This window comes from Diadema antillarum, unplaced genomic scaffold (genome assembly GCF_040938485.1).
Source record: "Diadema antillarum isolate AM-2024a unplaced genomic scaffold, OU_Dant_1.0 seq00000809_RagTag, whole genome shotgun sequence".
Taxonomy (NCBI): Eukaryota; Metazoa; Echinodermata; class Echinoidea; order Diadematoida; family Diadematidae; genus Diadema; species Diadema antillarum.
In genome coordinates this window covers 71,465-86,814 of record NW_027271689.1, presented here as the reverse complement: position 1 = coordinate 86,814, position 15,350 = coordinate 71,465, and the positions used below count along the sequence as shown (strand labels likewise).

Sequence of the window (15,350 nt, the reverse complement as noted above, 5' to 3'; positions counted from 1 at the left end):
ATACATGAATTCATTTGATTCAGCAGATAATGAATACAGAACTATGAAATGGTACCATTTCTTCTTGCCATAAACTATGCAGACTGACTCCAACAGCTCACGTACACACACATGTGGTGGCCAAGAGTTCTGAAGTTGTCAGTTTAAGATTAACAAACATTTGTCTCATTCAATCCCTTTAAGAAAAGTTGAGTTTTGGTTACCAATCTCATTCACCTCTTACGTATAATATGTTGTGTTAATGCAAGCACAGCTTACAGTGCCACTTTCATGTGCTCTAGCAGTCGTCAATGCCCATTGTAGCGTACAGGTCAGATTACAGGCACCAATGAGCCTGTTGTTCACTGGCTTCCACCTTTCTCTCTAGCTCCCTTGGGCAGATTGACAATATAAGATTCATCCTGTTACCTCATTGCTTCATAACAAACCTTGCATGGAGGTATAAGCATCATGGAACTAGCTTCACAGTTCTGTCGGCACATTAGGGTTAGAAACAATCGTACATCATCTTATGCCAACAACATCCTCTCAAAGCTACTCATGTCTTTTTGCCATATAAATCCTATTCCCTATTTTGTGTCATAACACAACCACAGCGTCACTGACTTCAAGCATATATCATTTCACAGCAAGCTAGTAATTAATATAGCACTGTAATGGAGCGATGCACTTCTGACAACACTGCCCCCTAGTAGTGGAATTCTTCCTTGAGGAAAAGGCATCCCATGCACCCCTGTGGAGACTCTCCCTGATGCATCCCATCTCCTCATTATTCCAAAAGGGAATCTAGCAGATCACCCTGCTCACATCCTCTTAATTGGGCCTGTGGAGCTGGTCTGAAATCCAATAACACGGCTAATTTTGGCTTCATCTCACGCAAGATTGGGGAAGGTAATCCAGACAGGGTGAAAAAAAGAGCACAAAAATTTATCCCAATTTGTCCTCCATATCATAATACCTCCAGCCCTGGGAAATACTACACTACACTTTTTTTTTCACCAATTCCCATAGATTTCATCAACCAACCCGCTGCATTACCTCACATTGGCAACATTCTGTAGGGTACCTACAGCTCAACTTTTTTGAGCAATATTATTGTGGGGGAGGAAAGGGGGGGGGGGGGAGGGGGAGGAAATGGGGGGGGGGGGAGGAGGAAAGGGGGGGAGTAAGGGGGCTTGTATTCCATGGTACAGAGGGTGAGCTAATTCTGTAGCATGGATGTTGGTAGTTAAATCTCTGCAAGAATGTAACGCTGTAATATGTGTTGATTGTTTTAGTTTATGCCCTATACAAAGTGAGTCAATTCTTCCCACTCGCCTTCCGGGGAAAACTTCATGACCACATCCAGTAATTGCCACAAGTTAATCATCCGCAAAAACCTGCAAAGTGTCACTTTATCCTAACTTGGAACGAAGTGATGATATACATACATGGCATGCAGGGCATTGAGTTTCCCTTTCACGATCATATTGCAAATTAAGTCCAACCCATTAATGATCAGCTCTGATGCTCAAGGTAGAGCACCCAGCAATGGTCATACACAACATGTCACCTTGAAGCCCCTGAATTCCCTGCTGCACATGTGTGAAAGAGACCTGTCTGTTGGCAGCATACTCCCGTTAATCATATTTTTCGCTTGGTATTTTCCACCCCACTGGATTCGACAGAGCACTTCTCACCCAAATCTCACCCCTTCGGGGGAAGATGGAGAGAGCAAAGACATGATTAGAACTGGAGTCTGATAAATAGATCATCCTAGGAAGAGAGAAAATGTGGGAAGAGCAAGGAAGGATTGACAGAACGGAAGAAAGATAATCTTGACACACACAGGAGAAGGAAGTGAGATATACAGTTAGATGTCTAATATTGAGAGGATGAATACTATCATTGGTTAATGATAAAGAGAAAGGTGAAAGAAAAAAAAATATTGAGTAGGGTAGAGGAGGAAAGAGTAGGGAAGAAGAGAAGAGAGTAGAGAGGGGAGCAAGTTCCAAGAGACTATACTGAAATTTGAGCTCAGGCAAAGTAATCCACCGGGACCTCCATAGTGAGAAATCATCCTTCCCCCTTGGAGTAACAGCTATTCCATATCCATATATGCCCAATGAAGTCTATTTTCCACACTCCAGATATCATCATTTTCAAGGCATCAATCCTCTTCATATCAAAATATCTTTTAGCACATGACTTGAGACAAGCCATGGTCATAATTCTTGCCACAAAAAAGAACTTTGCTGAAAACCTCCAACATAGGCCTACGTACAGTAGCTGTGATGAACAAACCCAGTAGTTACATAAATAAATGAACCTCATTACAATGAAATGGCATATAGCCAATCACAAGAAGTTGAGGTATTCCTCTCAAACTTCTTTCCAGTGTAATTCAGATGTTTGTTGGGTGAAGTGAAACCAAAAGCAAGAGACTACATTTCAAACACAATACAGTTTATTTGTGCAGCAATTGCGGAAATACTGAAACTGAAGACTACCTCTTCATTACGCCTATATCTTTATACCATGTTCTACAATCTCCCCATCTCCCCCCCAAAAAACACAATAACAACAAACAAACACGCACACAGATTAAATCAAAACATTACGACAGAGCAAATGACATTTGTCATGTGTGGATAATCGATGAAATCTCTGATTTATATCAGGTGGCAAAAACAGATAATTAAAAAAGGAAAGTATTCTGATGCCAGAACTCCGGTTTGCATGTTCATCAAGGCACCAGTTCTGCATATTTTACAAAGCTACTAAGCCTACTGTAGTACTTGCTGAATGTAGTACAATCTGTACTTGTAACTTACTAGGATATCAAAGAGGACCTCTAGCATAATATGTGTATAAGTGGCATTATTCCTGCTGAGTGACAATGCACCTTTAAGTAGGTGGGGTACAGAAATGAGAGCCCTATGAGATTGATCTGACCACTTTCTTGCTCTGACCCCTTTCAACCGTGTGACCTTTATCTTGACCCCTAGGAGTCAAGAGCACTGGCCAGTGCCTTCCCAGGGGCCTGCCACGCTGTCATTGGATCTTTCAACAAGGCATTGGCAAGATTGACACTTAACAACTTTGTGAATAGATATCTCTCTCTCCCTTCCCCTCCCCCTCCCCCTCTCCTACCCCACCAAGACAGGATCTGAAGTCTACTACCTAACTCACAAAACGATAACGTTTTAAATGCCTCCAACAGAATGGTGCCAAAGATTAGTAAGCATATCTATTATAAAATAAATAATCAACAAGGAATGCCACTTATTTGTAAACCTGCAGTTGCAGTTACCGAATGAATTACCATAACATCTCTTAGGGAGAAACACGTATGCCTAAACGTAGATAGAGACTAAAATTTGCACAAAAACACCAAAATGTTTCCAGTATTAAATGTCATGACTGTAATGGAACAAGTTGATATTTTCACATGAAAACTAATGGTGCAATATCTCTGGCACCTCTCATTTAAAAAGCGAACAAACAGACAAACATATCTCTGTGCAGAAATATTTAGTGAAGTGAAACTGGCAGCACGAGATTTCCTGATGGAGTATGTATTACCAAGAAACATTTTGCCTTCAATCCATGTCATCAAAGTATGGGTCAAGATATATCTGAATAATACGTTAGAAGATGAGTCATTAATCAGAGCTCAGAGCTAGGTGTGCACACTACAGGATTGAGAACGAGTTTTGCTCGGCACCTTCATCACATGCCATCATTCACATCATGTGGACTGGAAGTGTTTAGCGAGTGGAAAGGAAAGAAGCTAAAGGTGTGAGAAAAGAGAGGAAGGCTGAGGAAGAGCAAGCGAGATGGCTCCAAAGATGGGATCACATCAACCAGGATGGCACTGCATTCCAGAGATGCAGATGATACTAGCAAAGCTGATGAGATAGGGAAAAGAGACCAGCACCAGGGCAAGAGGACAAGATAATGCAGTCAACTGGCAACGAAGCAGGAAAAAGGAATGTGCACTTTCAGAAATGCAATTAGAGAAAGCTCTCCTTACTTACTACTGGAGCGTAAGAACACTGTTACCATTTTACGATGTGGTGGTCAATAAACAGGGGGATGCAGGCTAGAACTGGCTGGATTAGGAGCTGTATTAAATAATGAGCCATGTACTTAGGATCCAATTAACATTCTTCAAGCCTGCCTTAACAAACCTGTGAGGACATCGGTCCAGACAAACCTGAGTATAACTCATTTCATGGAAGCTTAGTCATTGGTAGATCCATCCTGAGTGATTATCAAATGGATGGATCACTTTCACTCACGTCATCTCTACATACACACAGGACCAAGACCTCGACATCTGACCTTTCATGAACTTGACTGCTCAGTGCTCTCCTTAATTAAGTCTAATTACATTCCCCTTCTTGCATTTATTCAAATTCAATACAATTTCAAAATAAAGAGAACAGTCTTGTCAAATAATTAGTTTGGTTTATAATACAGATAGTACCAAACAATGACATTATAAAAAAATGGTATGAATTACGCATACTCAACATTCACTTAAAGAAATAATTCATTCTTGATTTCAGTTACATATGATTTCTATTAATACGAATTTCACACGGAATTTAGAATACTAGGGAGAGCTTTATTAAAACACAAGTAAAGTTTTTAATCAAGAACATTCAGAAGTCACTTATGGATTTGTGACACAGCTAGTGTATGGAATTCTTGTGGGTTTTTTTTTTCAGGAAGTAGTTAGCAAGAGACCCATATTAGCATCTAAATACACTATAATTACAAAAGATAAGTACTTGAATATGTGTTTTAGAACTCAAATTACGAGTGCGATCTTGTGAAGTGTGAAATCCCTTTGCATGAAAGGAACTTGCCACTAGCCTGACCCAGTGACCTGTAACATTTTACCTAGCAATGCCAGGTGCCTGCTTCAAAAGTTCAGGACACAGCAGCAGTTAAATTAAATCTCCCCCAGACAAGACTCACAGAAATTTTAGAGTCCGCATGTTTGGAACAGCAGGGTCGTTATACCTATAAAAAAAATAGCTGCTCCCAAGCTCAGTACCACAACTGACTGGGCAATAAAAAATGAAGAATGGAAATTCAAAGAAACAAGGGTCACACGTGTTTGTGATTATTCTCTACCATTAATTCCTTATGAACAATATAAACCTCATATCGAATAAACTGCTATGCGCTATGCTTGAATGATGAGGTACCACGTGTCGGGCTCTCTTGCAAGATACAATTAGTGAGAGAGATATGCATGCACCAGCACACCTCAGCCTAAAAAGGACATACTGAAGGTATGGAACATGCTTCAAAAGGCCAAAGACATGAATATATATTGCATTGCCTGAATTATATTGCAGAGACATTCAAAATACCGTAGCAGAGAAGAGTGTGGGTGTGTAGCTCTGAAAGGGAGAGAAATCATGACAGAAAGATAAATGATCTGCAACATTTTGATGCTGTATGACTTCTTTAATATGGCATTACAGGATACTTCCTAACACAGTTTGTGCTTCCTAACAAAGTTTCTTCATCAATACAATATTCTCTATGTGCTAACTGTGGCCACGTGTATAAAACTACTGAAATAATGATCTATGTGCACAATAAATATATAGACAATTGTAAGAGCATTAGCTTAAAAGAAATACTTTACTTAGAAAATTAAATAAGTAATACAGTACTCTCCGCATAATCGGGTAGGCTCGGGCAGAGCGTTTCTTAGCCGATTAAGCGGAGTACCCGATTAACGGAAGAACACGCGTCTCATTCAAAATTGACAAACACAATGTGTATTTATACATATGCATTGTACACTTCACCAAACACCTACACTGTATGCTTAACATGCATGCTTGCATTGCACATTATGCATACCTTACACTTGCTCAGTCACGAGCAATGATTTACACTCTTTTTATGGACAAATATGTCTTCAGAAATTCAAAATTTTGTCGTTTGACTATAGACTCCTCGCTAACACGCAGGAGTTTCCCGAAATGAACACGTCTCTTTGCGTGCACTAGTAACGTAGAACGTCACGTTACTTTTCGAAAATTGACTGGGGAAAAGCAAAATTATGGAGCTGGTGCATGGCCTGATTTTCGTTGCAAACTTCTCGTATTGTGAATGTTGTTGCGGAGCAAGGGAGGAGCACAAGTGTGTTCAACTCCTGTCTGTCTATGTAATTGCGAGTGCCAGCTACATGACTGTGTAATGTTAAGTTATGTGTGGCAAGTCTGTATGTGTACATGTGTTTTCATGTTTAATCATTCCCCAAATGATCAGTTTTCTTTGTAAATTAAGCAGAGAATGTGATTGGCCATGGAAAATTTGACATGCATGATTTCTTAAAGGGTTATATGCGACAAAATGTGGGTAGAAATTAGATTAGAAGAAAATTATTTACCCGTTTATGCGGAGAGGCAACCCGTTTATCAGGTAATTTCATTGTGCATTGGAACTGACTCTGACATTACTACCCAATTAAACGGAGTACCCGTTTAAGCGATACCCGATTACGCGGAGAGTACTGTATATCAATGTCAGTTCTCCTAACCAAGTAAATACTTTGCATCTTAAACCATATGAACAGAAGTTAGCCATAAATGCACTTTTTTTTTTTCATGCTGAAACTTTGTGCTCTGACAGACAAGATTTACTCTGCAGTGTGAAGGGGACATCAGCTGACAGTGTGAAGGGGACATCAGCTGACAGTGTGAAGGGGACATCAGCTGACAGTGTGAAGGGGACATCAGCTGACAGTGTGAAGGGGACATCAGCTGACAGTGTGAAGGGGACATCAGCTGACAGTGTGAAGGGGACATCAGCTGACAGTGTGAAGGGGACATCAGCTGACAGCATGGAAAGGAAGGGAGAGAGAGAGCAAAGGATGGATGGAGTAGTGAGATGAAGTGAGAGACATCCAGATAACCTTGTAAGGTTAGTTGAAGGTGAAGTCCCAAGTGAAGGAGGTGAGACAAGGGTTTAGGTCTGTAGGAAGTGATGAATATCCTACAATAATTATCTGCCTTACACTGCTTCACCCTATCTACTTCCCTATGGAGTCTCTACACAGTAGAAAACATGGGACTGGGTTAACCCACAACACCCCCTATCCTCACAGGTAACGTCTATGAATAATAGCATTCTCACCATTAAACGATAGTGTCCCAAGATTGTGTGATATGTGCAGATATTTTACTACCTGCTTCTTTGCTAACATTCAGGAGCTGTAGCAAATAAACCACTAATACACATATTTTACGACTTCTTCCACCTTAAAAAAAATACCTGCAAACTCTAGAAATGGACGTTTGTGCCATCATTTGCTGCGTACGTGCTAGTAACGATATATGACTCTATGCAATCATGCCATGTGGATCCATAACACTACACATGAAATGCTTGATTTCAATACAGCTAATTTAGTGTCAGTTCACATTGAGCTGCAGCCAGTGCTATGAGGCACTACATATCATAGCTGTAAATGTTGTGCTGCTTGAAATTCTCTGTGTTGTTGAAGGTATGTCACATGAATCTTCAAATAACCCATCTATCAATTATTTTTCTCATTTAATAAATGCAAACAAAGGAAAACTGACCAGAAATGAATATAATTTTTCAGTAGTATTTTTGATTTTTCTAACATCTGAAAGCAAAGTGATGGGGTCCACAATTAACAGTTTACAAAATTGATATATTTTACACCTTAATGCGGTAGTCTGGCTTTGAATTTTGCTCAAAGACAAGCCCAATCACTAGGTTACATATTCTAGTGGTCCCACACATTGTGTTTGATGCATGTTTGTCAGATCGTCAACAATTGCTCAGTCATCAATAATTACCCAATGAGGTATAGGAACCATTCATAAGAACCACTAAACTGCAATTTAAACTTATCATATGCAGTGTCTTTTTATTTATCTATTTTTATTTATTCATTTCCATTCACAGGGTGGATAGCCCTTTCAGCACAAGACTGATTTTCAAAGGGGTCCATGGAAAAATACAATGATGTATAGGGTAAAACAATAAATACAAATTATTACATAAATAACTATATACAACAAAACAAACAAGAATAAAAGTACTCAACATAATAAATACAAGTATACAATTTGTTCACTTCAAAAGCATGGAAAGTGTCCCTAGATAAATTGAATTCTCTGCCAGAGTATGCAAATAATCATTTATGATATGAATATTAAACAATGTATATATGTAATAACAACAAAAGATATGTGTATTTAAAACGCAGCCTCAAAACAAATCATGTCTTCTAATATTCCGTTTAAAGGTATATATTTCAAAATTGAGGTATATATGTCAAAACAGACTGCCATTATCCACAATGTATTTGATTAGATAAGATTACTGCTGCATGCACTGCAACGAATGACAGAAATCAATGAAGAACTATTATCCATTACTGAAATATATTGCAACCGCCCTGTCACATCATTAATTTATATGGTTTCTTAACAAAGATTGAATTCATACATGCCAGTAGTCAAGCATGACCATACATGTTCGCTATATAAACACTATGAATTATTGAAATTTTGTGATTTCCATCCTATATCAATGCAGTAAACTTTATCGCCTGATGAGAGCAATCTCACACCGCCTAACATACTGTCGAAATGATATGACAGCACTTGGGCACTTTCTACATCCAATCTATTAAAGAAGGGAAAAAAGGCAGGCTCTGTGATATATACTACAAAATGTGAAATCCAAATCAACTCTTTCTCTTCTCCCCTTCTGTCAACAGTTCTTTCCCAAGTTCATATCCCAAGAGGATAAACAAAAATTTTGCAGATCAGCAAGCACGTAATACAGGGTCAGCAAAGCAGAACCCACCACTCTGTGGTAATGTGATGGATAACAGACATTTCCACAGGTTCTGGCACGTGTATCAAACCAAAAATATTTGCAAGGGATTGCTTAGTTACATTAAAAAAAAGTAGAAATAGGTAACAACTGTAACCTGAACTGCTTAGTTGCATACAAGTTAACACTCAAATGAAATGGGTACAATGCTGTAGAACTCTCCTAATGGGTAATATGACTGCCATGGGAAGTATTAATCAGCCTCTAACATACTTGGCACCCTGTATGACCTCTGCATTGTGGTAGAGTCATGGGAATGGCACATGTGGTTGGTAATAGTTCAATGAGCTCTGCTAGGCCAGGACTCACTGTTGGTCTCACTTCATCTCAAACTCTTGTCTGCTAAAAGAGAGACCCTTACCAACCAGACAGGGGCACCCATACCCTCGTCATATTCTCACTTAGCTGTGAAAGGCAAACACAAGGTCCGTAGAAAGTAAAGCTTCATGTTATTTTACTCCAAGGCACAAGAAGTGCACACATACACATGCACTGTAACATGCTTCTTTGTATAATTTGCAGCATTTTGTTTTTGTTTTTGTTTTTTTTTGTAAGTGGGTCCATAACTTTTTTCATAGATTCCACTGATATATAAGACAGGCTTGTTTTGCTTCAGACATGCTGTCCAATAACATGTTCATTATAACTCTTTGGATTCATCTCTACCTTCCACCCCCAACTCTTAAAAGTTATGAGAATTTATGGGAATTTTTGTACAACGAAGCCATTATTGAAAAGAGGACTGAATAGTTTATGCTTCCTTTAAAAAGGAGTTACCCATTCGATTTGAAACTGCAATGAAACACTGAACAATTGGTAAGTATAGAGTTACAATCATCTGAAAAGAAGACGCTATTGTAACATTGACATTGGGTACAAAGTTTTATTTGTTTGAGTTTTCAGATATGTATAAATTGGCTGACATTATTGGTGCTATTGACATGCCACTGTCCCTAGCCATCCTCTTCCCTTAAAACTGCAGATTACAAGCAAATAGGTCTACACACAACATGCTAGTGACACAGTTTACCCTCTTTCTAAAATTTGAATTAACTTGTAAGTTACACAACAATTCATTATGTTGGGCGGCAAAAAACCCGGAATATTTGAGAATGCAGTGAAAACAAGGCATTCAATTTGTGAAAACTAAGACTAAATCAGGTCTAAAGATAGGTTTAAATACATATCAAACTGATGTTGGTAAGACTCTGTGAATGGCCATGAGTGAACATGAAAGAGTAATCTTGATATTTACGATGTGATAGTCTTTGCATGATGATCAATATCTGCTTTGTGAGTGAAATGGCATTTATTACACATTTTCTCAAAACAACTAGTTTCCTCACATCTTTGCTAATGATGTATGAGGGATATTTTGCTAGCCCATCCTAATTACAGTATATTTATTGCTTCATATTTTTGCCTTTTCAGACAAAATGAAAGACAAATCTAACATTTATACAACCACAAGAGCTAGTGTCAAAGGCAGCCATTTCAAGGTCCCCTGCAGATTGCCCTGTTAGGTGGCTTCCTCACATTATAGGAGGGTCAAGATCTCTGAATCAAGTCCAGTTTGATCTAATGCTGTCACTTGGAACTGTTCAAAAACTTTGCTCAACAATATTCTTGTTATTATTCATCCTTCAGAGGGTCAAAGTTTCTCATTCATTACAGTAAGAGAAAAAAGTCTTTGAACGAACATCTGAAAAGGAGTATCACAATAATATGAGCAGTATCCCAAAGCTTTCCACGCTTTCCACCTAAACAGAGTCACACAGTGACATGTGACACTGTCTACCACAAAGGCAGTTAGAGGAGTAAAGTCTACACACACACACACACACAAAGAATGCTCAGCTAAGGCTGGGCATTGTGATGTCAAATAATACAAAAGTGAGTCATACAGAACTGAAGGGAAACAAGCAAGAAGAAAAGGGGAAAACAAAGGAGGGGGATCCAACAGACATTTTGAATAGATGGATGATGATAAAAAACAGATGGCCTCTTTGGGCTTGTATGTAAAGAATTTGGGGCATAGCATGGCCCATGGATTCACAGCCTGCAGCCAAGTGCAGGTTCCTTCCCTATACATGCATTCCTACTTAGAGCATGTATGTCTCGACTTCTTGTATGCTTGATAGACAAGACATGCACAGACCACAAATGGAGTTTGTCTGTTGTGTTTACCCATCAAATAAGACACCAAAGTCTAGCTGTGGAGTACTTTAGTGAGAGAATTTAAGCTAAGCCAACACCATGGAGTTCTTTGTGACAGGCACTCCACCGTGTGTATGACACAACACCAGACCACTACATCTTATCTCTCATCTCTTCCTCAACATCAAAAAGATGTGCAATCCTTGTGAGCTTCAAAAGTTGAAAGGCAATACTGGTATATTGTTGATGTATGGGCACTTAACCATTTCTGTGCCAGGGACTTTGGACACTTTGTAAAACGCTATGGGGTTTTCTGTGCCAATAGGCACTCAAGCACACAAAGGATTAAGCTGCTTTTGCAGAAACAGGGATAATCCCCTCTGGTGTTTGCAAGTGACAATACACGTGTCAACTGCTGAAGGCTGCCCAAACACATAGGAAATAGTGAGTAGATGGCCCTACCAATACAGTACTTACCCCAGGTAAGACTTTTCTGTTGTGTAGTTCTTTCTGTGCTTTGTCTGCTACTACACCAGAAAAGAATGTGACAAAACAGCAACCTAGAAAGGGCAGGAACAGGAGAATAGAGAGAGGGGAAATTAATATTGAGCTGACTTGTCATTCAACACATCATTTCATGGAATCACATGGCATTATATTGAGCCAATTTCTCATTCTGTAATATCATACATGACAAGATAAAGAGCCATCTACACGTAATGTGGATTGAATTGGAAGCAAAAGCCTTTGCTGCACACACAAATATTCAAGGCTTCTGTTGGCACAAGAATTTATTATTCACATTGGATTTATTGCGGCCAGTAGATTTGAAAGGGAAGGTTAAAAGAGTGCAAAACTCTCTAAACTTGGTTTTCATTTTACATCATAAAAACAGACAGCTTGATTGCTGATTGTACTTGATATCAAGGTCATGAAACATTCCAGAGGAGGAAAAACATGTCTTCAAAGAGCTTTTACCTTTACTTTCTCCTGTCTTCTTGTCTCGCAGTACATTTAACTCATAAACTGGACCAAACTCTGAAAACATCTCCCGTAACTTGTCCTCCTCATATGACTTTGGTATCTGTCCAACAAACATCTTGAGCGAGTCTGGGTCCGGCTGGGCCGGTTGAGGCGGGGCGCCTGAGTCTACGCCTGTGTTCATCATCATGGGGGACTCCGGGGTGGCTATTAAGGGTCTCTAAAAGACACAGATGGTGACAAAGAGAAACATTCATAAAGCAACATGCAGCATATGTGTATGAAATAGTTTTTGCATGGAAAAGAAATGCCACATGTTTTAACATTCATAGGATACTGTGAAAATGGTCATCTAATAATGTTAACAATAAATCAAAGAAAAAAAAAATCAATGAGAAGCTGTTGACATTCAGAGTTAGTCTCATTCCCAGCTCGATGAAAGTTGTACAAACTATATATCACTTTCTTCTGACAGCAGAACACATGACAGTGGTATGAATGAATGGTCTAAAGCACTCCAAAAACATGAGCTGACATCACTCTTTTCACAGCAGTAATCGCTACTCAATAATTTGTAAATAAGTAAACTAACAAAGGAAAATGATACCTATGACAAAGTAAAGCCTATTAGAAGTAATCAGGTACCTTTATAAACCCCTGTGAAGGCAAACAAGTCATGGAAACCTCTTGAATACCTTCTATGCAGTGTACCAGCACGACTGGGACAATATGGAACACATGAAATTAGTCGAGCAGAAAATATAAATACGATGTGTGACAAATTGAATACCCTATACATTGCATGCCATTCAACATTCAGGAAAGTATTCAGCTAATACAAGAAATTCCTTCTAAATCCTGGCTGTAGGATCTCAGTTATCACATATGGATTTACCTCCATAATGATTTTTAGGAGTCAGCAGGCACTGTATCTCTAGAGTAGTTGGTCTGGGAAGGGGAGGTGGGCCTCCTTAGTGTGTTTTTTGTCAGTATTTTTGTGTGGAGCTAATTAAGATGCATGTGGGTCAAAATACACCAGTGTCCATCCATCCATTTCAGGAACGTGTTTGTCCACACCAGTCTTGCTACAACGGCTCAGTCTATTATTCATGACCAAATGTTTAGCTACCATCTGACTGGGCAAGGTGGGGCTATTGAATTGCATGATAAATACAAAACAGCAACCCTCTCTCCAGCAGGACACCGCCTTTATACAAGAGGCACTTTTCAATGTCTACTAAGCAACACATGTGCCCCTTTGAATAAAACACCTATGTAGGCCTACATATGGGCATACACGAGAGACCTACAGGTCTGGTGCTCACCTGAGCAGTTCACAATGTTGCTTTCATGGCACTCTACCCGAGACAAACTATCTAAAAGAAAACTTGAGATTCAGGACTTTAGCTGCAGGCCCCTTGGGCAACACTCTCCTAATTTGGGTATTTGGGCCCCAACTTTAATTCCCTCGAACATTTATGATTCCTGCTAAGTTTGGTTGAAAGCCATCCTTCAATTTTTAAGAAGAATATGAAAATGTTAGGACTAGAAATACGGTGTATCACCAAATGTGATTACTATTTCAACCGTGTACCTCTGGTACACGGATGAAAATGATAAACAGCAACATAGTTTCAGCTACTCCTGAAAAAACAAAAACAAGAATGTCTTGCACAAGTTCAGCACAATATAACCACATGTGGGGAATTTCTTTTGATTCACTTAGAAACTAGAGAAAATGTTCAATCTGTGATATTTTCCTCGTTTTGGAGCCATATTGCACTGTTACCATGGCAATGCACTTTCCCCTACTCTTACAACTTTGCCCTGCATGACTTTGCATCAAGTTCAACAGGTGTAACAAATTTGATTTGAACCAATTATAAACTGAAGACAAAGAATTTCAATGTGCAAAGATTTTTCCTGATTTGAAGGCCATACTGTGCTATCACCATGGCAATGCACTTACCTGTTCTCATGACAAATGTGTCCTGAACAACTTTACATAGAGTTTTTCACATATGTGCCTTTTTTTTTGCAGAAATAAACAGGAAAAGTAGTGTGAAATGCAAGCCTGTTACTTGATTTGTGGTCATAATGTCCTTTAATACACCATGGCAATGCACTTTCTCCTACTGTTGTGTCTTGTACGACTTTGCATTTAGCTCAATGTGAGTTCCACATTTCATTTGAATCACTTGAAATGAAAACTGGAGAAATAGTTCAATCCGCAATAGCCTTCTACTTGAGTTGAGACTACAATGTGCTGTTACCATAGCAATGCACTTACAGCTACTGTTGTAAAATGTTTTGCACATCTTAACATTGAGCTTAACATGTGTGCTGAAATTGGTTTGCATCGCTTGAATAATGGAGAAGTAGTTCAACCACACGCTGAGTCCTATACCCCCTTCAAACTTTGTTTGGTTCGGTAAGGTATAATTCAAGATTCTGAGGTGGCAGGAATAGCAGTTACTCTATTTCCTTTTTTTTTTTGTATTATTCAGTGAGGATCTGTAATTTTACTACAGAGTTGAAACAATACACTATATTTGTTTTATATCATTCCAGTAATTCTTTAAAAACCATGTTCAAGTACAGACATTTACAAGCAGTACAGATGATCAGTACACCACAGTGGATGATTTTGTAAAGTTGTCCACGAGGCTGACACTAACGGCACTTTTACCTACACTATCAATGAAAAACCATTGATCGACAGCATGGTAGAGTGCACTTTACAATGAATGACATCACAGTAGAGTACAATCTTCTCCATCTGATTGTTTTCAACATCATTTCAACAAGATTTCAATAATGCCAGATACTTTTATAGGATTTTTTCTTCATTCATCATCTCTGGTACTTTTCTACACAATTTCCTCTGCTACCTCTCTCTTCTACTATTCAAGAGAATCCTACACATGTGAATAAACATAATCTGATATTCAATACAATCATTTGACTGCATTTTGACAGAACTATGTGCAGCCTCATTAGAAAAATGAACTGAGCCAACAGATTTATCACAAGGTCACTTCTACACTTCACAAATCTAAGCAACTGCCCTGTGGATAACAAAGGAACAGTGTACAAATTCATATCATACCTGGACATTATAGGGGAATTGATGGAAAACACTAGACAACTCCTACCTCAAGATAGGCTCACAGCTTGTGTCTGAGCTTGAGCATAACTTGTGGTTTTGAATGTTAGTCATGAACTTCATGATAATAAACTGCCCTCTGAGCACACCCTTTATTGGGCAAACTTCACAGTTGCCCTGAAGTGGTAAAACCATTAAAATTTATAATGGTAAACAT

The 15,350-nt window shown here is 38.9% G+C and overlaps 1 protein-coding gene across 10 annotated transcripts in view; it reads right to left on the bottom strand.

Moving 5' to 3' along the window:
• LOC139739623 (CUGBP Elav-like family member 1-A) overlaps window positions 1-12,370 on the bottom strand; it is a 72,278-nt gene extending 59,908 nt beyond the window's left edge. For 5 of the 10 annotated variants that reach the window (XM_071650224.1, XM_071650225.1, XM_071650230.1 and 2 more), the window contains exons 1-2: window positions 12,025-12,370; window positions 11,524-11,606 (exon numbers count right to left, since the gene is read on the bottom strand). In XM_071650224.1, the coding sequence (XP_071506325.1) occupies window positions 11,524-11,606; window positions 12,025-12,217 (276 nt within the window). In that variant the 5' untranslated portion in view covers window positions 12,218-12,370. The remainder of the gene's footprint in view (window positions 1-11,523; window positions 11,607-12,024) is intronic. The other 5 variants (XM_071650229.1, XM_071650226.1, XM_071650231.1 and 2 more) reach the window with 3 other exon arrangements.
• Between the last annotated feature and the right edge of the window lie 2,980 nt (window positions 12,371-15,350).